Genomic DNA, 27,477 nt, shown 5'->3' on the forward strand with positions numbered 1-27,477 from the left:
CTGGGATCAAGTTAATGCATCTCGGGGTGTGGCTTTGCCTTGCTGATTTCAGAGCAGGATGTTTTAACTCTTAAAAGTCCAGGTAAAATCAAACCTAATATGTGTAGTCCTCAAGTACTCCTTAAACAAGCTCTTTGGACATAAAGGCAACACAGGGCTTAGAACTTCATTCAACGTCATTCAGTCACATGTTTTTTTTATTGCTAGTAGTATTAGGTGCATTTGCTTAGCAGCCAGTAAACACAAATCTGAAAAGGAATAGGAGTTCCCTGTTATTTACTGTTGGTCCTGACAAGACAAGAAACATGAGATAAGGTGGAGACAGACTTGTATAGACGTCAGAGTGCAAGAATTCACCTGTTGTGACTGCAGCCACTATGAAGACCGCTGTCTCAGAGTGGGAAAGGTCAGAATTGAAGTATCTAAAGCTGCAAACTTAAAGCTGCTAAGAAGCTCTAAAAGAAAATGTGTTAGTGTCCCTTTTTTTAAAGTAGAGCATTAATAGGAAAGCAGTTGTCCCCATTATGTCATACACCAAATGCTTGATGTTGTTATGAACTTTACGTGCACACAGAATGGTTGGAACAAAACTATATCCCCCCCACACACACACACACACATACACACACACACACCTTCAGCTTAATTCCCATTGCATTGCACTGTGTCAGTAAAAGTTGCCCAATAACCAGTGTATCACATCATAGATACAGTGTCCAGAGTTGCCTTTCTTCACCTGCCAGCAAGAAGTGCAAACAAACAGGAGTTTAACAGTGAAGATCAATTAATAAACTGAACAAACAGCACCTTCACTGCATACTTTGTCCACTAGAGAGCACTGAAAAAGTTATTTTCTTTTTAGAAATATTTAAAAACAGTTAATGAAAAATGCAGTTATGCATCATTAGCTTTTATAAATAATTAACTCAAAAATATATGTTGGAATTGCCTGCAAAAATCAAGTTTACATCAGACTACAGTGTTGCACACAGGTGCCATAGTATGCATAGGTACATAGGTGCCAAACTTGTCCACTAAGCCTTGAATTAAAAAAAAAATAATAAAAAAAAATAAAAATCATGCCCTTTATTGTGTTTCTGCAAAAAATATATGCATGTATATATATATATATATATATCAACACAACTCTTTTGTAAGAATTTTTATGGTAATAATAATAATAAAAATAATCAAGGCAATAATTTGGTCAGTGTTCATATCATAAACTTTGCATTTTAGGGCTAAGTTTCAGTGTTGGCAAAGAAAAGCAAAACTTTTGGGAGGAAAAATTAAAGTTAAAAAAAAAACCCAAAACACTCCGTTTCCAGCTGCTCGGAACACTTTGATTCTTTAGTCAGCGTAAATGTGAATAAGTTTTAATAACTTCAACTTAAAACGAGAGGTGGGTGTTTCGCCTTTAAGAGTTAAGAAACTTGAAACCTTGTTTGCGCAACAATCAGTGCAGCTCACAGCCGCCAAAGTGTCTAGACTAGCACATGATGGTAGTCAGCCAATGGCTCCACCGCTCTCCTCGGGGGCCCCGTGTGTGTGTGTGTGTGTCTGTATATGTGTGTGTGTGTGCCTATGTGTGTGTGAGGAAGAGGGGAAAAAAAGAAAAAGAGAGAGAAACGGAGAAAGAAAGGGATCTGGGCTGCAGTTTGGTTTAGATCTGAGTTGAGAAGCTGGAGCGCGATTCAGCCCCAGGATTGATCCACTTCAAGAAGTTTCGGCTCGCATGGATATTTTATTGGGATAGTAAAAAAAAAAAAAGAGAAGCCCGTTGACATCTCAAGAAAACGACGCGGATCCTGATTTCTAATGCATATTCTTGGGATTAAATCGCCTCGAAGTACCTCACGCTCTACGTGCCGGCGTAGAAAGTCGATGTGAGGTTGTTAAAAGTCCCAAACTGTTCAAGGCTGCAAACTGCCCAGTCTGGCTGAACAGTAGGACTGCTTTTGGATTAGGTTACTAAGTATATTATGTTATCTTGTTATGTAGGATCTGTTTTTATTCGTTTATAGCAAACAAATAAACAGACCATTCCGTAGCGATCCTGGACAATTACTCGTACTTTGATCCGTTTGTATATTTGAAGTGGAATCTGCTAAATGAATGCATTGTGATCGGAATGCTGCAGTGCATTTGTTGCGCGGTTTTGTTGTTGTAGATGCAACAAAATCGCCTTCAGTCTAATGTTGCGGCTTTGCCACCAATGCTCGTCATTTGGCTGTGCATGCATTGCACGGCATTTCATAGACATTAATGTTTAGCAACGACCGCATAAATATCTGTAAAATTCGGATATCTTTACAAGAATAAAACTCCCATATAGATTTTCAAGTTGTCGTATGTTCAGGACGAAACGCTCAGGTCTTGTGCGGCGACTCTGGAGAAGCCGTTTGATCCCAGATAAAGAAGGGGAAGATGGAAATGGCAAAACTAGTGAGGGCTGTAGGGACGATCTGTTCGGCAACAACCCAGAGAAAATTCCCAAAACGGAGTTCAGACCGATGACCCCTAGCGGGTCTCTTGTAGGGGACACAGGGGGTGTGTGCGCCCGGAGCCCCGTGGAGAGCTGCGGCCTGGGGGTCACGTCGGACCAAGATGGGGGTGCATTGTGCAACCAGGGGCAGGGAAGCCCCCGGTCCCTGCAGGACAGCGAATGCAGGACAGTGACGTGCTGCTTATTTAAAGACCGAGACCACTCCGAGCTTAGGGGTCCAGAGACGGCTCAGGGTACCAGGGATCCGGGGTCGTGTCATTTCGTGCTGAGGAACCTCGGATCACGGGAAAGCGGCTCTCCTGAGGCGCAGGAGGCGATGCCACGCACGGTGTTAGAGCAAGAACTGAAGTCAGCCACATATTCTCTTTTAAAAAGGCTAAAAGAGAAGGCACTGGATACCTTACTGGAAGCAGTGGAGTCCAGAGGAGGGATGCCGAGCGACTGTGTTATGGTTTCCCGGACAGAGCTGCGGCTGGGCGGCCATGTGGCATCTCCACAGCTGCTTGTGTGTAAACTGTACCGATGGTCTGACCTCCAGCACTCAGCCCAGCTCAAACCACTCTGTGAGTGCAGGAGCTTTGGGACCCTGGACAGTCCGACAGTATGCTGCAACCCTTATCACTACAGCCGACTCTGTGGGCCAGGTAAGGGCATCTGCTGTGACACTAACACTCACAGGCCTGTCCACAGGCTGCTGCCTTAGGCACACTCACGACACACACCAGTAAGAAATAGTTACAAATCCTCTGACCTGAAAGCTAGCCCTGCTTTTGTTTTACCAACATTAGTATCTTCTATTTGTTGTTCTGCTAAACCTGCAGATCCAGCTCAACAGTTTCACATAATATGTCCATTTATGTTACAAGTGATCAAGTGACTATAAATGGAAATCTAAAGTTTACACTGAGATAGATGCACTGTTAAATTTTACAAATCCATTTTTAGAGGTTTTTAAAGTGTAAAGAGTCTTGAAATTTACCCTGAAAATCTCTATCAGCATGTTTGCTATTGTTTGACTTTCTTTTCATACTCAGAGAAAGGTTGGCTGTTTGATTAAATAGTTAATGATTACTGAACTCTAGGTGAACACTAATAATCTTCCTTTGAGTTAGAGAGACCGCGGCTAATTTATTAATTTTTTACACCCAAAGTATCTTAGATATATGTTGGTGAAATGTTGCTGGTATTCAGTTTGACTAAAATGTGCCATCAGGCTTGAAGATCCTGTTTGTCCAAAAAGTTGTATTTGAACATTTTTGGAAGTTGTGTTTCACCAGAGCATCACTCACACTGACCTGTGATATCTGGGCCTGACAGAGACTGAGTGTTTTGGTTTGGATTTCTTCAGTCTCTACAGCTCTCCTAGGTCAAAATCTTGGGTTCAATCCTTGTTTAGAAGCAGAATATGACATCCGAAATTGTCAGTGCTCGTCTTTTCACTCCTCTTACCATTAGGGTTACTTTCAGGGAGACCAAAACATCAACAGTATATGACCTGTATATGATTGAATAGACGCATTCAGAGATGTAGAACTAGTGCCACAGGTCAGTTTAGTTTAGTTCAGTTTAGTTGTGGTGAAGAATTGAGCTTTCACAGTCAATCAGCTGTCTATGGCAGACCTTCCCTGACCTATATTAAACAGATTAAATTTTGGCAGGGGGTAAGATGGTGATTTGGCAAACCTTAAACTCTGGGTCACTCGACCCCGCTGACCCGATGACAACGCGTGGTATCATGTGTAAAGATGTAAGCGTCAGTATTTCTGTCTTCTCACTGGCACAGGAGGTGGATTTTCCATAACATCCATGTTTACTAGAGCCAGCTGGCTGTGACAAGCACTTCAAAGTCATAAGTCCAACAATATCAGAATTCATAGCGTGCAAATGTGGGAAACTGGGGTGGCATTTGCTCTGCTGTGCCACCATGCTGCTTGAATTGATCAAAACTGATTATACAGACTTCCAAGGTTGTAAGTAAAGCATGTTGTTGTTTGTGAAATAGATTGTGTTGAACAGGAAGAGTGTGACATGTGTTCCCCCCTGCTGAAGTTAATGTGTTGTCTGAGTTTCTGTTGACTAAAACTAGCAAGATGGATTGTAGGACGAGGGAGAGGGGCACATACCACATATTGGGACTAAGGCTCGTAGTAGACATAGCTGGCATTCGCTCATGCGTGGCTCGATAGAGCTGGTATTTCTTTCATGCTATTCAAGAAGGGGGGCTTTGAATCAAGACCTTAAACACTGGTTGGACATTGTAGTAAATGAGAAAATTCAGAAACAGTAAATTACACTAACATTTGATACCTTAGATTTTTATTAAAAACACTTTAATCTTTGTAAAACAGTCAGTTGTGTAAAAGTAGTCTTTACTGGAGCTTGATTTTACTTGGCCTGAAAATAACCTGCTTGTCTTAGTTTTTACTGAGTACAACAGTATATAATGTGCAGCAAAGAGCTTTAGTTTAAGTGCACAAAAAGTTTTTCCTTTTATTTTGCTAGGCATTATACTTTTCGAATGAGATCAGTTTCAAGTTGCGCTTTAAAAGCCCTTTTGTCCTAAGGAGGTCCCCTCATGCTATTTAGGTGAAGGAGTGGTGATAATATACAGTTTGCATACTACTGGCGCCAGACTGACTAGCTGTGTATCTGAGTGACTGAGTTCAGATCCTGGCAATTACTGCCGCCACTCTTAAAGGACCCGCTGCTATTATGCTTTTCTCCTTCCCCTTTTCCCTGTAGGTGAGGTCACAGTGCGCTCACAAAGTTTTATTTCCTTTGTGCTTTCCTTCCCTTGCAAGTTATTCTCGTCATTTTGGATCTTTATTATTAGATAAAAATGAAGGTCTTTGAACAGTGACACAAAAAGCAGAGGTGTAATCAGATTTTTAAACTGACAACAAAAAGTTATGATTAGGTGGATTTGATCTGTAGAGCAGATACAAGGTTTGAGAGCTAAAGAGAGACACTGCTGCTGCTGCTGCTGAAAAGATTTCCAAAGTTGAGTTATGTGTTGAAGCTTTTATGGTGCAGGGTTTTATTGCAGCTCAAATTTTGTTGTGTAGGAATGTTTCTATTTGCTTTTAATAAAGAATCATGAAAATAACCTGACTCATGTAGTATATTGTCATATGTGATGACTTAATAACTTTGTAATGCTGCAATATAAAAAAAGTAATAGGTGTCTATGTACAGAGAAATATAAGAAGCATGCTATGGATTTGTCTACTGAACAAGTGTCAGAGGCTTTAAACTTCTGAAAACAAAATTATGTATGTAATATATATTAATACAATTTATCCAACCTTTTCTTACTAACTTCAAGAGATGCCTTAGGCCCTTATGTCAAATGTTAAATTCCATAGATTGCTTTACTTTCTTTATAGACTTGTGTAAAGATCTACAGCAGAGAATCAATTGTACCTTTGTGTCTGCATTAATAATCCATGTTAGGATATTGAGATCAATATTTTGTGTTACAGAGTCACCCCCACCCCCTTATTCGAGGCTTTCCCCTAATGAAGAACACAAGCCACTGGGTAAGTGACAATATGCACCCCGCTTCACCTGAAACATGCTGTTCTCATCAGTTACCAACGTCTGTATTTTATCATCAGGGCTGTGACTTCTATTCTTCTTTTGCTTGAATATTTATAACTGCATATTTTCTGAACAAAGAACACCTTAAGTTGTATTTTTGACTATTGCTTTATTGAGTTATAAGAAGGAAAAAGCACAAGAAAAAAACAGTGCAGGGAATTTTAATAGCTGTAACCAGTACAGAGACTGGTAATTTGCAAGGTAGCTTTGAGATGAGACCTCGGCCAGCATGGGGCATAGTGTCAGCATGCCCGCCAGAGCCAGTGTGGCTAGTACGGTGTGGTTTGTACGTACTGCTGCTGGGACTCTGGAGCCTGGCTGCTATCTGGGTCTGGAAGCCTGAATACAGCTGGCATTTAGGGGGTGTCATCAGGTAAATCCTGTTACTGAAGATGTCATTTTATCCCCTATGATGATTAATTCCCATATCTTCAAGCATCATTTTAAATTTTTAACAAAGAGTACTTCTCAGGCAATTTTGGACCGAGTTCAGTATTGCATTGCATCTCATCGGTCTGAGGATTAGTGAGATTTCAGAGTGGCAGGTGTCAGTAGCTGGGTTTCCATTACAGTTTTCTGCAAAATAAAAGCGATATTTCTACAATTTCGACAAAGTGCTACTTGTAGGTGTTTCCATTGATGAGTGTTTTACGACATGTTGTGAGACAGGAGTTTACTAGAATCATGCATTAGAAGCAATTCTTGTAAAATACTGTATAATTCTCACAAAACGCTCGTTTAAGGAAGATGGACACACTGAGTTTCATGCAGAACCTCCACGGTGCTGGCACTGTAGTGTCAGTTGCATCTATCGCTATTGCAGTGACTGTCTTAAACAAAAGAAGAAGGGAACATATAATCGTCCCAAGGCAAAGTCCTTATTTACGGTAGCGGCCACACAGAATGAATTGTAGAGAGAATTGTACACCAGGAATTCACCAATGAGTTGTGGATCCAGAATTTCTGCAATGACCTGGGCAACGTTTAATGAACTGTGTGATGTTATTGAACCTCTCTTGGCACCAGACTTGTCATGCCCTGGGGAAGCAGTTCCTACACAAAAGCGAGTGGCTATTGCCTGTAAAAACTAGGTACCTGTTCTGAGTACAGGGTCATAAGTGAGACGTTTGGCATGAGCAAAGCCACCGTACATAGATGTGTGAAAATGCACAAAATGTGTTTCTATTACACTTTTTTCGCTGTACTTCTATATCAAATCATCTCAAAAACCACCTCATGAGAGCGTAAAAAAAAAATTTTGCGATCTTTGACAGTTTTTGTGATATTTCAGTGCTTCCATTACCAATTTTTTATTGCACAATCTACATTTTGCGCATTTCTGAGGGTAACGGAAAACCAGTTAGTGTCAAGAAAAGAGGTGTTGATTTCTGTTTTATTCCCCACAGATCTGTCAGACTCCACATTGTCTTACACTGAAACTGAGGCAGCCAGCTCACCAAACATCACACCGGGGGAATTCTCAGGTGGGTGTCTATCTCCAACTGTTGTGTTTCACAGCAATGAACTTAAGTTAATGTCCTTATTTGCGTTATCTGTCCTGTAAATACAAACAATAGCATCACTTTCTGTTCAGAGCCTTTAGGTGAATTTCTTTTCTTGCTTTGTTGATTTTGTCAGAGCAGGTGGAATTTATGTTTTGTTGGCGTAGCGCATATAAAGTTTAAGCTTGGGTGGTAAATGGTGTGTGTAGCAGAAATGTGGTTCAACATGCAGTAGACAGAAGTGAGTATGGTTTCAACTCATTAAATGACATGTATCAGGTGTTTAACTTGAACTTTAATTCTCTTTTGACTTGACATTCAATATATGTGTGAGCAGCTGTTCACAGTAGCAGAACTAATAAGGCCACATCTGCTGGCTTTAAACACAAGTGACGTTATTAGTATTGAAGCCTAATTTGAAAGTTTCACTAATTGTGCCATATGTTAAAGTATAATTTTTGCCTCATGTTTGATTAAAACAGAATTTTTAAACTGGTATAATTATCCATCTGGGAAAAGATCATTTCTACATAAATCACGCATTTGTGCTTCTTACTGATGACGCTGATACAATATCAGTTATAACAAACCTACCAACAAGATACACTGTCATAGAGAGCATTATTTTAGTAGAATAAGTGTTTTTCATGCCATACATGCCTCTGTCTTGTTGACATTTTGGACAGTTCTTCTCTTACGTCTTTGACTGCTTTAACCTAAATCAGAGGCTTTCTTAATAGAGGCTGTCTTTATTTATCTTTATTGTTGGGGTAATAAATCACAGTACTTTGATGGTCGTTTCCTTTTGTTCAGATTGGAAATGGTTAAATCAAGTCTAGTTGAAAAAAAAAACAAAGGGAGGTGTGATTCTTTTTGAGCATACTTTAAGAACAGTTCATTCTTGGACTCAACAACCTTGTGTGTATGTCTGTAAATACACAACCTGACAAAGGTAATTTCATTTTGATGTTGTGCTTTATTCCTTCTCATTAAAGGCCATTACGAACAGTCCAAGCTTTAAAGATAAAGGTTTCATTGTGAGCGGTGCGGAGGTTCAGTGGGGCGTGTGCATTAGCCACGGAGACGGCCTCCCCTCCTCTGTTTTTCTTTCAGAAATATTTGAGTGGGATCAAACTGTAATAAGATCCAAGCTTGCTTAGAAATACACACAGGCACACATACTTGTGCACATGCATGTGCACCAGCATTCACACATACAGTATCTAGTTTGGCTGTAAGTGGGCTGCAGGGAGGGGTGGGTTCAGGGAAATGAAGTTGCTCCTGTGAATGGGGCCACACCAAAGGAAGTGAGTAGAAACAGTCCTGTCCTCTGATTTGAAATGAAACACTCCTTTCTCGTGGCATAGAGTAAGCATGCCTCCCCCTTCATACTCAGGCCGCAGCCAGCATGCATAGTATCATGTGAACGAGGTGTCAGAGCCCTCATTTTGGGGTTTGCAGCATTTCCTGTTGAAGGGTCTGCCATGGCTCAGAGGCCTGGACACTGAGCAGTTGACATGGCTACCTGGCAGTGAAGTATTCAGTCAGCGAGGGCCCCCTCCTCCCCGGTACACATGCTGTCACCACCTCAGCATGGCCCGGCGACACTCCCTGAGTCAACAAATGAGGGGCTTGTCAGAGCGCGCACCACAATTCCTCAGAGACTGTGGTGAGGAGGGAGGATTTAGACATGCTAGGCTTTGGTTTCTTCCAACTGTGTTGCTGCTTGTACAGGCCTGGGTAGATCATTCTCTATTGGCTGCATCAAACTCTCTTGGACTCATGAAAGAGAATGACCAGCGCATCAGAGGGTGGTCATTTTTCCGTGCTGTGAGCTAATTTGTGCAGACAGTTTGTCTGTGATCATGTTGAATTTGGATAGAAAGATGGCATGAGAAGGCTCTTTGGTTTTACATACAAAAGAGAGCTCATGTTGACAATGATACAAATTGTAGCTTCTCAGAACATACTCTATCATAAGACCCAAAGCCAGAAGGTCTTACTATAAAGCCTGTTTGGTTCAGCTTTAACATACACGGCCATGATGCATGTTATCAATTTATCCTGTGTAGAATGTGTTTCTGACCTGGACATGACTTTTCCTTGTGAATCCCCCTGCAGCTTCAGTAGAGAGACAGTCTGTGTGTAACAAGAGTTGTAAGGGATCCTAACTCCACCCCTTATGCAAGAACAAGTAAAGCTCTTAAAAGCACGTCTGGGGGGCACTGGGTGGGAGGGGTGTAGTCAAATAATCAACTCAGTTTGCAGCCCCGGGCTACAAAAATACAGCACACTGAGCATTCTTCTGTATCACACAATGGCAGAGAAACAGATTGGAACTGGTTGGTTTAGTAGATAAGCTTGTTCTACCACTTCAACCAATATTCAGACGATATTCATTGGAATTAAAAAAAAAAACCTCTGTTGCTGTTTCCTATTATTTAGTGCCATGGGAAATACATTTGAATCAATCTTTATATGTGGTTTCAAGTTAATATAAGAGTAGCATTTAAATACAATAAATCCATACAGCTGTTTAACATGCTGAAATGTTCTTACCATGCAATGTTAAGAGCTTCTCCTTGTGCATTAATGCTTTAGTGTAGTAATCATTCCTTGCTGTAGACACTGGGACTATTCCCAGTGATCTATTTAACCTTAATCCTACCAGCTGAGACCCCAGAGGTGTAGTTTTTGTCATAACTCACAAGAATCAAAGGGAAATGGTACTTATGTGGATTGAATGTGGGATAAAAGCTGTAATTTGTATTGAAGAAAAGTACACTGAACAAGGAAAAAAAACTTGAGATATTATTCAGCAGACACACTTTTTACAAATTAATAAGTAAAAATTGCAAGTACAGAATTTACTACACAAATACTTACCTTTCCTTTGTTGTTTATTGTATGTATTTTCATCCTGCTCAAATATGAAAATCAATTGTGGCTTTTGTAACATTTATTATATAGCTAATAATCTTTTCAGAGGTAATGTTAGCGTTATGCTCATATGTTTGTTTATGACTTAAGTTTATTCACATTGTCTCCAGTAGTTTTTGTATGTCAAATATGTTGTAAAGATGAGGGTTAAATACGGATATTTCACTCTGTAGGGGAGTGACAGCCCTGCTGGGACTGTGTTGACTGTTAATATTGTATGTATACATTGGCTTTGCTTTTGAGTGTTTGCGTAAATAGACAGTGTACCTTAGTACAGTCTGTGTGAGGCAATGTGCCTTTCTTTGCCTGTGCTGCCCTCCCAGGCTGCCTGCACACCTGTTTCCTCAGCGTCTGGGCCTCATCGTGTGGACATCAGCCTGAAACCCTTTGAAGCAGGTCTCATTGCTTCCTGTATGACTGTCTGAGGGGGTGTTTTCCCCCCACACGTTGGCTTAATTATGTCAGTCACATTGTCTCTGACATCGGGGGCTCTTTATGTTTGTCACTTCTTAATTGTGATACTGCTCTGGCCAACCCTTGCTCTAAATGTGAAGAGGTGTGCCAAGTTGTCTGTCACTCATTGTACATATGGTGTTTTTCAAAGTGACATACTGTGTAGCTGTTAACATATTAACAATATTTATGCACAGGCCTTCAATTTATGTCCGGTTTAGACTGCAGTAAGATCACACTTCCAGTCTGCCTACAGTCATCAGAGGTTGTGTCCTCAATCAACCCGGTGGAATTTGTCAGCATAACACTGTGTGTACACGCTCATGTTGGTGTGAGTTGAGATCACAAGTGTGAACAGAGGGGCTCCCTCGGATTTGCTGGGTCAAGTGACCAGAGGGCACACAGAGTGACCTGAGTCACTGTCCTTTCTCTGTTTTCCCACTCCTCTTTCCCTTCCTGGCAATGTAGGAAAACTGAAGAGGAGGAATGGAAAGTTTGAAAGTTTCCAGACTTGGATGACACAGAGTGCTGCTGTAGCGCTCACTGGAGGGAGGAGGAGGAGGGCAACAGCAGGTACTCAGGGTTCCCACACAGTCATCCTACCAAGTCTAATAATCGCAATGTTGAAAATAATTGCAACCTGAGAAAGAAGACTCATTAGGTACTTAGTGTATAAGGACGTTAGAGTCTTTGAGAAAACCAGTAAAACAAAAGCAAAAACTCACCATCATCCAATATTGTTCTGTGTTGAAATCTAGAGTATCACCAACTAATACAACAAAAAGGTCTTAAATCCATTCATAATAGTCTTTAAAAGTCTAAAATTGAACCTGAAACCTGCAGAATCCCTGTTCCCACTGTAAAAAATGCCCTGCTAGAAATATGCCTAATATTCCTAAACCTGGTCAAATTGGCTTATATTGAGCAGAAAATCTGCTAATGGGGTAAGAAAAACTTCTTGACTAGAATTCTTAAAACAAGCAAAAAAGACTATCAACTAAAACAACATAATGTGCCTTAAAACTAGACAAAAATGCTAGAATTTTAGCAAATAGTGCTTAGTACAAGAATAAAATCACACTCATTTAAGACCGAATTACTTTAAATGAGAAATTTTTGGAATTTTAGCCTCTGACTGAGCTGGCTATAAGAATTTAAGTCTTGAAATAAGAGTAACAAGGAGAGAAAAATTCTTAAAATAAGCATTTGATTCTCTTGATTGAGCTGAAAATGACAGCTTGTTAAACTGTGTAATCATTTTTGTCATGTTTTAAGTCTGTAAATAAGAATAAATTAAATTTAAAAAAAAAAAAAAAAAGTTAGTTGCTGTCATTTCTTAAGATTCTTAAATTGAGAAGTTGTACAAGTGGTTTCAGTCTTAAAATAAGGAAAACAATCTTGATTCTTTGCTGGGATACTGTGCAAAATATTGCCATACCTTGGTACTATTAAAATCCGGCTGGATATTAGCAAGAAAAAGTTAGATTTATGTATATATATTATTTATTTATTTTTTAAATAAGAATATTTTTCTTTTGTAAATATTTCTTGTTAAGCTTTTTTTCTATTTAGATGAAAAATAGGACAAATGTTCTAGAAATAAGGCTATTTTCACTTTCTTAGAAATCATTTTTTGCAATGCCTGTCTCAGTAGGAAACACCAGCACTGTCTCTATGAATGTCTGGTCTGCAGATAGCCACTGTGTCAGGGCCACTATGGTATTGACCGATTCTTCCAGGCAGAACAAGGTACTTATTAGATACAGGAGATAGGATTTTTTTCTCAAGAACATTAAAAGTACACTGCACAGCTTCCAGGATAGCTGTAAGCCTTTTGTTCATACCGTTTTACACAGTGCTTCTTCCTTATTTATGTCCAGATGTATACATACATACATTCACACGCTAGAGCTAAGCAAATTAAACTGTGCACTCAATACTAATCACAGCCTGCCTGTTTGTTTGTGTCAGGAAGTGGCCAGCACTAAGCATCAAACCATTCCCCTGTCTGTGTCAGAGACAGTGGAAATGCATTGAATAATTGGACTGTCTAATCAAGCCATGTGATGCTTCTCTTGATTAAAGCAGATTAGCCTGGACCAGTTCATGTTGATTCGACTTTGAAGGCATGTGATTCCACTTCTCCTAAAAACTAATTAAATAGCATATCTACTATACACATCTGAAAAGATTTGGGGTGGATTGTTATCTTCATTTGCACTGGACTGTCTCTGTTATTTCCACATAATATCTCATCTTTTCAGCTCATTGTGGTACACTTGGTATTTTGTGGGTAGCTATTTTGCTTTGTCCTTTTTCTTTCTTTATTGCATCCTCAGCCTAGCACGATTCTAAGAGACAGTGTTGGTTTGGGCTGTTCCCTAATTGTCAACTAAACTTTAGGGAGAAGAGTTTTGATCAATTGGTTGCTCTCATTTTAAGGGTAGCAATTCTCTACCACTCAGTAAATCATGGACAGATGATGTTTACACAGTTGGTTATTAATTAATTTAATACGATGGCAAGAAATCCAAATTGTGCTATCACTCTGAGAAGGTAAAGAATGACCCAAAGAAGGTGAGATTCAAACTTGGGGCAAGTTTTCATTTAGCCATTTAGCATAGCTGCTCACCTAAATGCTAGTTAACACAGTGAAGTACATCTTATTATGTGAATCCATTTGCCTACACTGTACCTTGTGTTATTATTAGGATCTCCTTTAGTGCTTGTAAAATGTATATTTTAAAGGATGATTATTGTGGTTCTGCATCTTTGTGTAATATAGCAGTGTTGAATGTCACTTTTAACATCTCCTACTTTAAGCTCCCACCCCCAAAACTGTATTTGAGTAATTAAATTAATAGCATAAGCATGTGACAGTTAGTGAAATACTTAACTATATCCATCGTTTGTGAATATCATTGTAACTTGTAGCTTTGTAAGCCGCTCTGCAGACATGTCGCTTTCTTTCTGTAGCCACAGTGCTTTGACTCTACAGTACTCAGACTGAGGTATGGTCTGATGGAGTGATAACTGCATCAGCATGTTAACCCCGTCCCCCCCTCCCCAGCTGAGGCATGATCCCCCTCCTCCAGCACAGACCCCAGAGTGATGCAGCTCGGGCTCATCTCCCCCTGTAGCCTGGCACATGGCCTCAGGTTTCCACCGCAGCCCTGAGCCTTCCCAGCGCCTGGCCGCCCACACTCCCTCAGGAGCCCCAATGCTCCAGGATACGGGATGTGGAAATAATGTGACTCGAGTGCTTCCACCCTGCCTCCCGAAATCAGGTTTTGCGGATTGTTTATTTGAGGGGAAGGAGGCCTCAGACAAACATCCTGTTTTAAAAAGCTGCCTGAGTTTTGTAGCAGTGCAGAGCGGTGAATTGCCCCTTTGACAGCGGGGGAGAATGAGGAATGTTGAAGAGCAGGCCAGCATCTCGGGGGATGTTAGGGGCTCTCCTCACCCGTTTGTCATGTCCATTTTGTAAAGTCTGTTTTAAGATAGGGCGGTGGTGTTTAGCTGTACATCCTGAAGGGTCTTGTGCTCTATCTCTCTGTAGTGGTGTGGGGCCTGTACCCACAGTCCTCGTCTCAAGTATCCGTTCCTGTCCTGGGAGGCTGGCTTCCGTTCCCCTACGTAACACACATACACATAGAAAAAGAGCCATTGATAAGAGCGATAAGTCCATTTTTCATTTCCCTTTCTCAGCATTGTTAGACTGTGGTGTCCTCTGAAATTGACTTTCAACTTTTTTTGTTTGAGTTTATGACATTGAGATCCTCACTAGAGCCATCAGACCTACATGAAAGATTTATGGTCAGTGATTTATGGTTTATGCCTGAGGGGCCTGTGCATATTAATATGCGCAGTATGTTGTTGTTGATGTGAATACTGAGTTGTAAAATTGCCGCAAGGTTCTTTGGCCATTGGATTTTATTGCTTCTTTTTTAACCATAATATGTTGTTAGCTAAATTAATACTTATACCATTTATAGTAAGTCTAACTGTGCGTTTACAGTAACGAATTCTCTTGAGTGTGGGCTTTCTGTATCAAACAGCGGAAATGTGAAGTAAGAGGTAAGCACTTTTTATCAACTTAAATTTGTCAAATAGATGGGGAAGCAGGATTCTAGTGGCCAGTAGGTTGATATTGTTTGTACTGAATTTGTTAACAGTTATACCTTAGTCAGCATAGGAAACACAGGTCCTAGAAGTGGTGAAGTACTGTGACCTCTACGTGCAGAGTAAAAGCAATGTTAATCTAAAGCAGTCCTCAGAAAAGCTTAAAACCTCTTACATGTCAACAGAAACTTGCCTGCTGAGCTTAGTATTTATCTGTCTGTGCTTGGCAAGCCAGTATGGTGCCAGTGCTGCTGGGTGTTTGACTAACTCCTGAAGGGCTCACAGATAAAGATTAATCTACAGCCTCATACATGTCCGTGAGCCTAAGCTCACAGTGCTGTGCTTGTCATTTGAATTTACTGAGTGTGCTGTGCTCTGCCAGGACAAGGTAGACTGTGTTTCATTTTAAGCCTTACCACACAGATAGACAGTGCAGGTCAGTAGAAATAACAGGAGGTGTGCTCAGGCTATAATTTTTGCCCCAGATTTATAACTTAGCAAACAAAGTGAGTGAGCTAATCTTGTCGTGTGCTTAGGGAGGGCTGCTGTTGCCATCTTCTCTCCCTTCACACCGCAGCGCAGCACAGCCTCCACCAATAGAGCCATTCATTCAAGCTCAGGGCCACAGGGTTTTACAGCAACAAATAACGAGCGTGCGATGCATTAAAAATGTATGGAATGTCCAACTGTTAGTTTAGTGTTTTAGTGTGCCTCCTCTCAAGGCTGAGAGGGGGAACAATACTCCGTTTGAGCTGGCCACTGTAAATGTGCTAGCCTTGCATTGCCTGGCAGGCAACACTGAAGGAGGTGCCAGTTGTGGATACTGTTTTTATTTTCTGACCATTTTACCCACAATTATAAATCCAGACACTGGCCTTGGCCAGCTATGATTTAGGCCTGTGGTCTGATTGCTGGCGAAAATAGATTTAAGATTTTTTTCCTTCCTCCCCAGAGGAGCATTGACAGTTGTGCCTGAACCTATGGCTGTCAGTATTTTTAAAACTCAGAATAGCCAGTACATTCTTTGAGCCTCCAGAATGCTGTGTGTGGATTAACTGTAGGGGCCCATGTCATTCGACATCTCTACACAAGCCTTTTACAGCCAGAGGGAAAAGATAGGAGCTCATTGTGGATGAGTGATCAGTAAACTCCCACTTCTCCCTCCTGTACACCCTGTAAACTGAGAGACTGGGCCTTGATCTGATCTGTTTTTTCTTATCTGAATAGAATCTACTGGAGCTATATCTTCATTCCACTGCCTTGTCCTAACATGGGGCTGAACATGATAAGACATCATTTGGAACCTTTGATCTTATTCTCCTTAGCTGATGCTTTTTAAATGGGAGCAGACAGCCTTTATTCTGATTGATGGTGTAAAAAAACAGCCTGTATGACATATTGTTTACAGTGGCTTGGCTCACTGTTCTGACCAGGCCTTGCACACACAGGTATTTTTCTTTACTGAGCGCAGGAACGCATGTCTTCAGAGTCTACTGAAAGTACAAGTAGACAAAGCAAATTGAACACTGGAATCAGGTAGTTTTACAAGCTGTAAACATGCTTGTGTGGAAATTCTAACTGATTGTGTTCCCTTGGGAAAACTGTATTTATTTTGTAATGGTGTTTTAGTTATCTTTTATTGTGCGCATGGTCTGAAGTCTTGGCTGTGTGGTTCAATACGTGCAGTCAGGCTGTCGCATTTTGGGGTACGGTTTAGATTAGAGGTCTGGCTGTAGCTTCCCCCTCTTCCCCTCTCTGTGACTGCCAGCACATAATTTACTTAATGAAATCCTGCCATTCCCTTTAGTTTCAAGATTTTTTGCAGATGTTGACAGCAAAGGACTTTGTGAATTATTGGAAATGTTCACTCCTGCATTTTAATGAATGTCTTGCTTGTTGTGAACGGGCTGACTTGTCAGAGATGGGGGAAACAGTTGTCTTTGTTTGGGGAGCTGGTGTCTGGATGCCCGCGGTGGAGCAGTGTGGGTTACAGCCCAGCAAGTGTTGTGATTGAAACAGAAACTCTGGTGCCACATTATCCTGACAGAACACATTCTCCTCACAGACTCTGATCCACTGGGCCGATCAATAGGAAACCATTGTTTGAACGGCAACACTGTCCATCATAGCTGCTCCACCTCCCAGCCTGGTCGAAACCAAATATCTACCTTTTGCCTTAATTAGTCAGAGTAACATAACTCGTAATAATAGTGTTCCTTGTTATTATTCATTCAAAACCATTCCTTTAATATAGGTTGAGTATGTAGGCCAGCTACAGTCCTTGTCCTCCTTCAACATTAGCTCTGAATTGTCCATTATTTTTTGTTTTTATTTCATTTGTCAGTTTGTTTTTTTAATTTCAGTTCAGTTTTACAAGTTTTATTAGGCTACTATTTTATGAGAAACAATTGTAATTTATTTATTTAAAAATGGAGAAAATGGAGTCCATTAATGTGTCATCTTCATTCTAGATGTTTTTATTAGAACATATCAAGAGGGAAAAAAAACAAAGGCAATTCTGTTTTGCCTTAGTTCATGTTGCTTTGTCCATTGTTTTTATTTTTACCTCCGTAAACATGGACATAAATTCTAGCTCTAATCAGTTTATATTGACTATAGTAGCCCTGGTGGTAAGTATGTGATAAGACATGGAAAAGTATTTATTAGATTTTATTAGATTCTTTATTTTATTTGCGAATATTTTAGACTACACAGTCAGCACCTTTCCTAAAACACTTGAAATGATGATATTTTTAACCAAAACGACTACAAACAAATGACCTTCTTGCTGCACCCCCCACCCCTCACACTCCCTAACCAGAGTAGGAAGTTAGGAGGCACAGCGAGGAGGAGGGGGGAGTTCAGGAATGCACAGCGTCTCCTCTACTCAAACGCTCCAGCCTACTTGGCTCGAAAACCTCCCTCGCACACTCACAAACAAACACACTGACTTTCACGAACGCACACGAACAGAAAGGTTGTATGACGAGGTGAAAGGGCGCAACCACCCAGCAGGATGTTCACTGAGTGTTTGCTTTCTATGCTCTCTCACACATCGCTGGCCTTTTATGCCGTCTGCAGATATGACATTTGCAAACATCTCCTGCAGTTCTGATGGAGATCTAACCTGTCCTAAGACTGTTGTAGGCCTTGCTTGCATTGCCATTATCAGTCATTCTATTGTACATCTTTGAGGATTCTCTCCTCTTAGGAAAAAAAAAGAAGCCTTCTCCCTCAAACTGGTGCGCCCAGACGGCTCCTCCATATTAGCCTCCTTAGCTTCCTGTGCTTTTTACACCCTCTGTTGTTTATTGATTTAATTTATGGATTCTGTTAGTTATCTGCTATCAAGGGTACAGCACTTTTCCTCCCTCAAGGGGTCATCCCGAAACAGAAACGGAGGGAAAGTGGAGAGGAAGTGGATGACAATGTAAAGCATTCCCATTGTGACCAGCCAGGCTTGGTGACTGGATTCAGTTTCTCTCAGCCTGCGCTCCCACAGTGTTTTCTCCCAGCACATATCTCTCTCTCTCTCCCTCTCTCTCTTTCTCTTGCTCGCTTTCTATCTTTCTCCCTCTATCTTCCTCTCTCTCTCAGCAGAGAAAGGCCAGACCTCAGGGAGAAAAATCCATAGACATATAAGAGCAGCTCCAGTTAGCGTGTCTGTGTGATAAAGCCGACTTTGATGGCAGCGATAGCTCAGACGCCAGCCTAAATGTGGCCTGTTCAGAGGTTATAGTCAGCCTGTAGGAACCATTGTCTACAGAATTAAAGCCATACCATACTCTGAACAAGAGGGGTGAGGCCTCTGCTTTAGTTTGACATGTTTGTTATTATTATGTGTTGCTGTTGAAAAAAGTTAAATTCAAGGTATTGCTGGAGCGGAAGTAAGGAATGCAAGTTATTCTGAAAGATAAAAGTTTGCTCTACATTTTTTTCCACACACATAGCACCATTGTGGACCAGGGTGTCTTGAGAGTTTAGTGGTTATTCTATGCAATAGTATACATTCTAATGTGTATATACATTCCATCCACAGAACCTAATACTCTTTTCACTTTAGTTGCGACCATTAACCGGTTAACTGATTGGTTGATAACTATTAAATTATTTCCCAGATGTTTGATAAGAAAAGTTTTTCGATTTCAGCTTCTTGGATTGATTTTATTTGACAGTAACCTCAATGTCACCACGTTTGGCTTTTGGAGTGTTTTTTAACATTGCTCGCCATTTCTGACATTCAACTAAATTGAATCAAACAAGTAAATTAATAGAGAGATGAGTTGATAATGAATATAATTGTTAAAATGTGTTAATAACCCTGCTTGCACTCATCTGGTGGTAAATAACTCACTGAAATAACCGTATTCCCACATAAGGTGTACTTCTAGTTTAATTTAGCGTAAGATTTTTACTTTATATTCACCTGCTTGAATAAGAAAAGGATTGTTTATCCAACTTAGGTCAAAATTAAAGTATTATATAGAAGTATCTGATACCTGTAGACATTCTGTACATGTAGGTAAATATACAGAATCCCAGTAACCCCCCCCCCCAAACAAAACAGCCTTTGAGCCTATCACTTCATTGGTAGAGTCTAATAGCTGGAGGGGAATCTAATCCTGGCACAGGATGAGAGGCTGCTGCTCCCCCTCCTTTCCTTGCTGCTCTCCACCTCTCGACTGAGCTGCTTAAAGGGACTGGCAACAGTAAGGATTTCTTTCTTGTATTTTGTTTTGTTTTGATTTTTTTTTTTTATACAGCAAAGTTTTGGAGGAATGAGTTCATTTCTCCACTCTGCTGTGGATTAGCAGAGATGAAGTATAATGGAGGTGGCCCCGGAGCCTGGTGGGGAGATGTTAGCACGGAGGGGAAGCTGTTGTTTGTCTGCCTGTCCCTGACACTCGGCCTCCCATTCATCTCACTCCAAGGCTGTGGAGCTGTGTTTACCCCGGGGCAGCTCTTTTCTGCTTCTCCCTCTGCCCTTTCTCTCCCCCCCCTCCTTTTCATGCTGTCTTTAAAAGCATTACTGGATGATCATCAAGGATTGCTATTGAAACTTTCAAGCCCCCATTTTTGTGTACTTAGTAGTAATTATCCAGACTCGCCCTCAAGTGCGGGGAAGTCATAGCAAAGCAGGCTGCTTTTTTCCACATGTAAACCCCTGGAAAAGGTTTGGGCAAGTTATGCTGAACTTTCAAGTGTTGTGTTACTTGTGTTTTTACTAAAAAGTTAAAAATGCTGAATAACAGTCAGCATTTGTTGCATGTTTTGCCAGACAACCGTGGTAGCCTATATTTCATCCAAACACACATTTTCAATGAAGAATTGTAACTTCTGTAAATCTGTGCTAGTTGTACTTGACATTTTTAAGCCTCTCAGACTCATGAAGTTAAGGCAAATGAAACAGTTTTTTTTTTTCATTTCCTAAGTTCCCTACTAACCGATAAAGTAAAGTGTGTGTATGTTGTCAGACCTGATGTCCTGCTTATGATAATATTTCTATCTCCAATCAAACAAACCATAGGGAAACAGAAAAATCAACATTTTCCTATGGTCTCCATGGAGCTCACGCCTTGTTGTGGAAATCAGCCTCTGTACTGCTGGAGTGGTGTTCATTAAATATCTGTGTTTACTGTGTGATAATGCTTTGACATGAAGTACGTGCAGATACGGACGTTCAAGGCTGCACTTTATTCTGTGTAATGTGTGAGTAGCCATGTTACATTTTAAGTGTTTTATCTTTACTTATTTCTTACTCTCAAAGAAAAGGTATGCTTCTGTTATCTGTTTTTATTCCTCGTATTTCCTGTCGGTCCTTGACACCTTTTAAAACTAAACTATTTGATTAACTATATTCCAAACATCGCCTGTGGCTGCTGGAGCAGGAAGTGTGGCAGCATCCATCGACACTGAGACTGACACTAAGAGGAGAGGCTTTTGAGAATAAAATAACAATAATAACATGCACTACTATTCTAATGGGTAAACGGAGCTGTTAAAAGGTGGCAGGGTTAAATGGATGCAGAACACTAGTAATTGCTCCCAGCCCGTCTTGACTCCGCCCTGAGCGGACCCTCTGAAAGCCCAACATGGAGCTGAGGAGAGTTGGGTGTCTCTGCTGTGGTCTGAAGGGAGGGAGACACACGCCCTCACTTCACCGCCTTATGTCTGACTTTAAGGTTTGGTCAGAGCCTCAGCCTGGCCTACATCTGCATTTCTGGTTATATACTATTAATTAAACCTGACTTACTGATCCAGTTTGGCTCCATCCGCTCTTATATAATTTCTGGATAAGATAGTTAGTCACAGAACATCCAAACATGGCTGAGGAATCAAGACTTCCTAAAAAGACATTTAATGAGAGGGGTGCAGGAGGCAGCTCCAGTTCTGAAGTGGAGGGCTCAAGTTGCTCTGGTGACATTGTCCAAACAGCCGATTAACGATAGCTCTGCTCTGTTAAAGAGATCCTAATGAGTTCTTCTGTCAGAGCCTCACCTCAGGCCCCCCTAGCCAAAACACACAAGTTCAGGACAAAAACACAAACACGCTGGCTGATATTCTTCCCACTCTAAACAGACACATGTGCGCACAGGCACACGTAGACTCTGCACACCACAGAGCCACAGGAAAAGGCCTGGCTCATAGTGTGCTCATTGTCTTCCCACAGGCTCAGGCTTAACATTAGATACATTTCTAACCTTTGTCCTGCTCATTCCTCTTCCTGGTCCTTGCAGTCTTACTGTCTACCTTCTTTCCAGGCTACGTGTGAAAACTAGATACTGTTGACCAAATTGTTTTTGCTTCATTCTTCCCATTTAAAGAGGAGGAGACAGTAGCCATTTGGTCTTTTAAGTTTGTGTGCACAGTTTCAAAGTGAGTTTACCTTGATGTGTGGGCTCCATTTGATTTGAGACAATAGAGGGCCATAAACAAGTTGGGGCTGAGTTCTTTGTGTGGCCAAGCCGTGCTGCAGTAAAAGCTGAGCTCAGAGTGGAGGAGCCGGAGTGTGGGAATTCACTAATGGCACATGCATGTTGGGGCCCCTGAAGAGAGGGGGTCATTTCAGCCATCAGTGTGTGCGCAAACACACAGAGAGCCTGTCTGCAGCCTCCCCCTACCCCCACTCTCTCACTTGCTTCCTCCCCCTTCATAACACAGAGAGCCTTCAGCTAGCAGCCGTTTGTCTGTGCAAGTCTGGTCAACTTTTTGCTAATCTTTGTATAAACTTTACTGGTACAGGTCACTCAGCAGAAAGCTTTAGTTGGGTGGAAGGTGAGTGAGGCATTTTGTTGCTCTGTGGATCTATGATGCTCCACCTTAAAGGCGTTTGTTAATGGGGCGGGCGGTCATTAAGCCCTGAGAGCAGAGAGACTGAAAGGAATGGGGCCACAGGCCCAGGCTTTAAATCCTCTGTGCCAATAGACTCTCTGAAGCAAAATAATGGCATCACTCTGTGTGTGAGTTAATGGGAGCTGATAGCATGAAGGCTGGGGGGTCAGCGGGTCACGGGCTTGTGCTAAGTTGTCAGGGAGCTGAATGCCGTCCCTGGGCCCACAGCAGGGGTAAGAGCTGGGTGGAGGGGGAGGGGGACCCCCTGCCTGGCCCTCTCCCGTCACCCCCACTCTTGTGGAATGTGTGGAAGACGAGGAAAGAGGAGAAAGGGGCACCCTCGTCCTCAAGGAGTAACGGGTGAAGAGACGGATATGAGCTCATGGAGCTGTGTGCTCTTTTTCTTCCTCATATCCATCAGCCTTTCTCCTCTCTTCTCCTTGTACGGCAGATTTTATGAGAAATAGAAATGTACGGCTGCCATGAGCAGTGCAGACCAAAGCAACTCCGGAAAGCAGTCAGCAGAGCCGTGTATCTGTTCAGTATGGTGAAGATAGAAGTCTGCCTTGGGAGCAGTAACTCATTTTGGAGTGCTGAGGGCTGTCACTGAAGAGTTCACAGACTGCAGCCATGAAAACTGAGTTAACAAGCTGATTTACTGGAAAGAGATGTTTGGGAATGTGAGGCCAACTTTGTTTCACTCTACAAAGTAAAAAAAAAAAAAAAAGTTTCAGTGCACAGCAGTGTTTATCTTTACTAAAATGCAAATCAGAAAAAAATCAGATTTTCTGAAATTTGTATGTTCTTAAGATCTAAAATCCAGAACAGGAAACTTCTGCAGAACTAATATGTTAGTTTTCAGTGGAAACACTGAGCGAAATCCTCGGTGCATTTTAGTAAACAACACTGTTGATAATATGTGTGAGCAGCAGTGGCCTGTGCTGCTGGTCAGTGTCTAATCACTACAGTGCCCTCGTGAGGTAGATGGAGGGAATGCAGGTGTTTAGTTGACCTCACTACACCCTCCACCCTGAGGATATGTATATTAGTGTATGTGTGTGTGTGTGTAGTGGACGGGTGTGTATGCGGGTGTATTTATACAAGGCTTAGATTTCAATACAGTGCCTCCTTCAGTATTTATAGTGTGGCCATCTGCTCTGAACAATAAAAAGCGAGAGTTAATCCGTTAAAACTCAAGCCTTCCTTTTACTAGCCCTGTTTGCTTTTGTTTATATTTTGGTTAATGAATGTCTCTCTGTGTCTGTCTCCTGTAGATGCCAGTATGTCGCCTGATGCCCCTAAGCAGAGCCACTGGTGTAATGTGGCGTACTGGGAGCACCGAACACGTGTGGGTCGCCTCTACACAGTGTACGAGCACTCCGTCAGCATCTTCTATGATCTACCTCAGGGCACGGGCTTCTGCCTGGGCCAGCTCAACCTGGAACACCGCAGCAGCACTGTTCAGCGCACACGAGGCAAAATCGGCTATGGCATTCTCCTTAGCAAAGAGCCAGACGGCGTTTGGGCGTATAACCGGAGTGAACACCCTATATTTGTCAACTCGCCTACTCTGGATGTGCCTAACAGTAGAACTCTGGTGGTGCGCAAGGTGATGCCAGGCTACTCCATCAAGGTGTTTGACTATGAGCGTTCATGCCTCCTAAGACACACGACAGAAGCTGACCTCCTGGACGGTCCCTATGACCCCAACAGTGTGCGCATCAGTTTTGCTAAGGGCTGGGGCCCCTGCTACTCAAGACAGTTCATCACCTCCTGCCCATGCTGGTTGGAGATCCTCCTCAACAACCACAGATAACACAGATGGACCCCACAAACTATCCCAAATATCATCTACCTAGATTTAATATAAAGTTTTATATATTATATGAAATATATATTATACTTGTAAATACGGAGTCATTTTTACAATGTAATTATTTATGTATGGTGCAATGTGTATATGGACAAGAGGAAAAAACGGAAAATGCACTTTGGCTTATATATATTATATATATAAATATATATAAAGATAAAGAATCTTTCAATACCAACTTGAGAAATTATACAGCAAAATTAGGATGAGCCTGGATTTGGTGTATAGTTTTCATATACTATTAATATCCAGACAAAAAGCTAACACCATTCACACATTGATAATAAAGTATTCGCATAATAATTCTCTTTGTTTGGTCTGTATCATTAGCCCATTTGGCGCAATATATTTTCTTGAAATCTCTGGTAAGAAGTATATAAATGACCTGGTATGATTTGTCTAAAACAAACTGGCTCATGTTGCAATGCACAAACTGCAATATACACGTCAGGGGGAAAAAATGAGAGACTGCTGGCTTAACTATTAACATGGATGTGCTTGTTTCTAAAAACTACTGATAACATTTCTCCCAAATTTCAAGGAGAACCATAGACATTTAGAGCATTTATTGGCAGAAAATGAGACCTGGTCAAAATAAAATTGCACTGCAACCTCAAGCCATGCTAAGATAACAAGTTCATGTCAATTTTTAAACATGAAACTAATATTTTAATTCAAAAATCAATATTTGGTGGAATAAACCTGATCTTCAGATGCATCTTGGCATGCTCACTTCTCCAGTGCTTCACATTGCGGTGCTTTATGTGACAGCTGGTGCAAAAATACAGAAATCTGGCTTTGTTTGATGGCTTGTGAACATCCATCTTGCTCTTGATTACATTGCAGAGGTTTTCACGGCAATTGGAGTGGTTTTTTATTCACTTCTTTCCAGAGGTGTATGTATTTTGTTTGACAATTAATACCCGTACAAAAGTAGATATGCCATGTATTTCATATCAAAATGGCACGGGAACCTCATTAAGTTTTTTTAAAGCAGAAAAAGCTGCCTTTCATTGACGTGCTGGCAATGGTCGTTGCAACAATACTATTGGATCCTACATGGCGAGTTCATTAAAATGCTCAGCAGATTATTAAAGACATGCTCTTTGTATTTCAGTGACACCTACAGTATTGAGCACAGATCATGTCTATACTTTTATTAACAGTATTATGAGACGTGTTGGCTTAACTGATCCACATGTCCTTGAGGTCCTAAGGATCCTTTGGTGATAGGGCTGAGAGTTGGAGGACAGTGTAGGAGGAAATGATAAAAGTAGTCAGCAGTTAGGAAGTCCTTCCATAGGTGTTCCTACTTCTGCATATCATCGCTGGCTAGTGGTCGCAGGTTTCGTCTCGCATAGCCAGCCCGTCTCACAATGATCGTTGTTATAACTGACCAGGGATGCGGCACCATGAAACCGCCACAGTGATACTGGAATGTATGCAGAGAAACCAAGAAGTTTTACAAGCCTACTGGAATCTTAAAAACTGCAGCCAAGGTGGATGTGGTTTAGCTGGCTTCCTTCATAATTGCTGGTGTTGGGTTGTCAGATTGGCGGTGGTGGTAGTGAGGAGGGGGGGCCATAGGTCTCTGCCAACATTCAGCAATAGAGGCATTCAGTAACACTCTGATTCTGGTTTAATGAGTGCTGAAGTGAGCAGTTACAAGGATATGTGTTTTTAAAAGTGTTTTCCTGACATCTGAACTGTTGGATGAGCTTTTTGAAGTTCCTGAATGTTATGCTTTGAGCTGTGAAACATAAGGAAGCGACATCCTTCTTCTTTTTTTATGACAGGTTGTCATATTTGTTCTTTAAAATACTATTTTCCATTGGGCTGTGGTGCTGAGTGCAGTGTCTCTGTCCTTCCCCTCCTCCATAAGGGCTCAGACAGCCTCCTCCAGGCCTGCTGTCTGTCTGGAGCCAAGACTGTGTAGAGTTCAAACAGCAGAGAGGAGTGGCTCCACTCCGCCTCTGTCTCTGCCTCCGCTCTCTTCCCTACAACTGGGGGCCATTATCCTGCTCCTTTGTGTCTCTGTTATGGGAAAAGGGCCCACATCACCACTGGAGAGGAACTGGCAGACAATTATATGGGGTGGCGAGGAGCTAAGACACATAGTGGGCAGATTACACAAGCCACCACAGAGGGTATGAGAGGGGGCCTAATTAGACAGGCCTGGGATGAGGCCAAGCGACAATACACATATACTGGAGCTGCATCTCTGGGAAGGCGCCTGCTCTGCTTTGCTCCGGAGCTGAATATTTGTGGCAGGAGGACTTCAACTCTGGGCAAGATGGAGGAGAGAAAGGAAAAGCCATGTAAGCAGCTTTGTGTGCTGCATGAGCTCAGGAATGGTATTGATTAGCAGGCTAGGGCTGCAGCCTTCAATCACTTTCTGGAGAAGCCAGTGTCGCTCCCAGCCCCAAAAACAAGCCGCCATTTTGTTCCACTGTTTATGGTAGACTTAGCTGTAGTTGCAGAGTTGCATTGATTGGAAACTGATGTTTTAGAGAAAACAAGGAGGTAGCTACTTTTAACAACATAAACATGAAGCGCTTCGTGCATGATACAGAAACGCTACATGTGGGTATATCTGAATCTGCGTTTCTGTGCATACATGTGAGCTTGTGTGTGAACAACGGCTTTTTAAAGCTCTGAGTTTCAAAACCCTGTTATTATGGCTTCTGTCCTGCCAAAGCCTCAGTACATTCCACAGACTGTAGATGCTTGTCTGTAAGCCTCTTTTAAGGCTTGGTTCTCCATGTTCACAGTTGGCAACAAAAGATTTAAGTCTTTTATAATTCAAGTAAAGGCCTTCACTTCATCTTTATTAAACAAAAAAGTACTTTTTAAATTAAAAAAGGACAAATTTAATCAATAATAAGGTCCACTTGCAGAAAGAGCAAGAACACAGGCATGAAAACAAGCATTGAGGAGTTAGTAGATTAGTCAATCCAGGCAGATGTGGAACTACCACAGCTCGCTACTGCTCAGTGCATTTGATGACCCTGTCCTGCACATCTGGCCCCAGTAAAAACACAGTGAGGTAATAGCACCTTTTGAACGCAGAGAGATTACATAGAGCGCCCGAAACACTTCCTGCTCTCTTTCTCTCTCATGAACGGCGGCCCACGGAAGTCTTCTCACCT

General features: G+C 41.6%; 1 protein-coding gene across 1 annotated transcript; it reads left to right on the forward strand.

Moving 5' to 3' along the window:
* The first annotated feature begins 1,558 nt into the window (after window positions 1-1,558).
* On the forward strand, window positions 1,559-24,631 carry smad6b (SMAD family member 6b). Its single transcript, XM_030137174.1, has 4 exons — window positions 1,559-3,150; window positions 5,989-6,045; window positions 7,513-7,590; window positions 23,730-24,631. The coding sequence occupies exons 1-4, from the start codon at window positions 2,352-2,354 to the stop codon at window positions 24,269-24,271; spliced, it is 1,476 nt and encodes a 491-aa protein (XP_029993034.1). The 5' UTR covers window positions 1,559-2,351; the 3' UTR covers window positions 24,272-24,631.
* The last annotated feature ends 2,846 nt before the right edge of the window (window positions 24,632-27,477 follow it).

Source organism: Sphaeramia orbicularis, chromosome 6, assembly GCF_902148855.1.
Source record: "Sphaeramia orbicularis chromosome 6, fSphaOr1.1, whole genome shotgun sequence".
NCBI lineage: Eukaryota > Metazoa > Chordata > Actinopteri > Kurtiformes > Apogonidae > Sphaeramia > Sphaeramia orbicularis.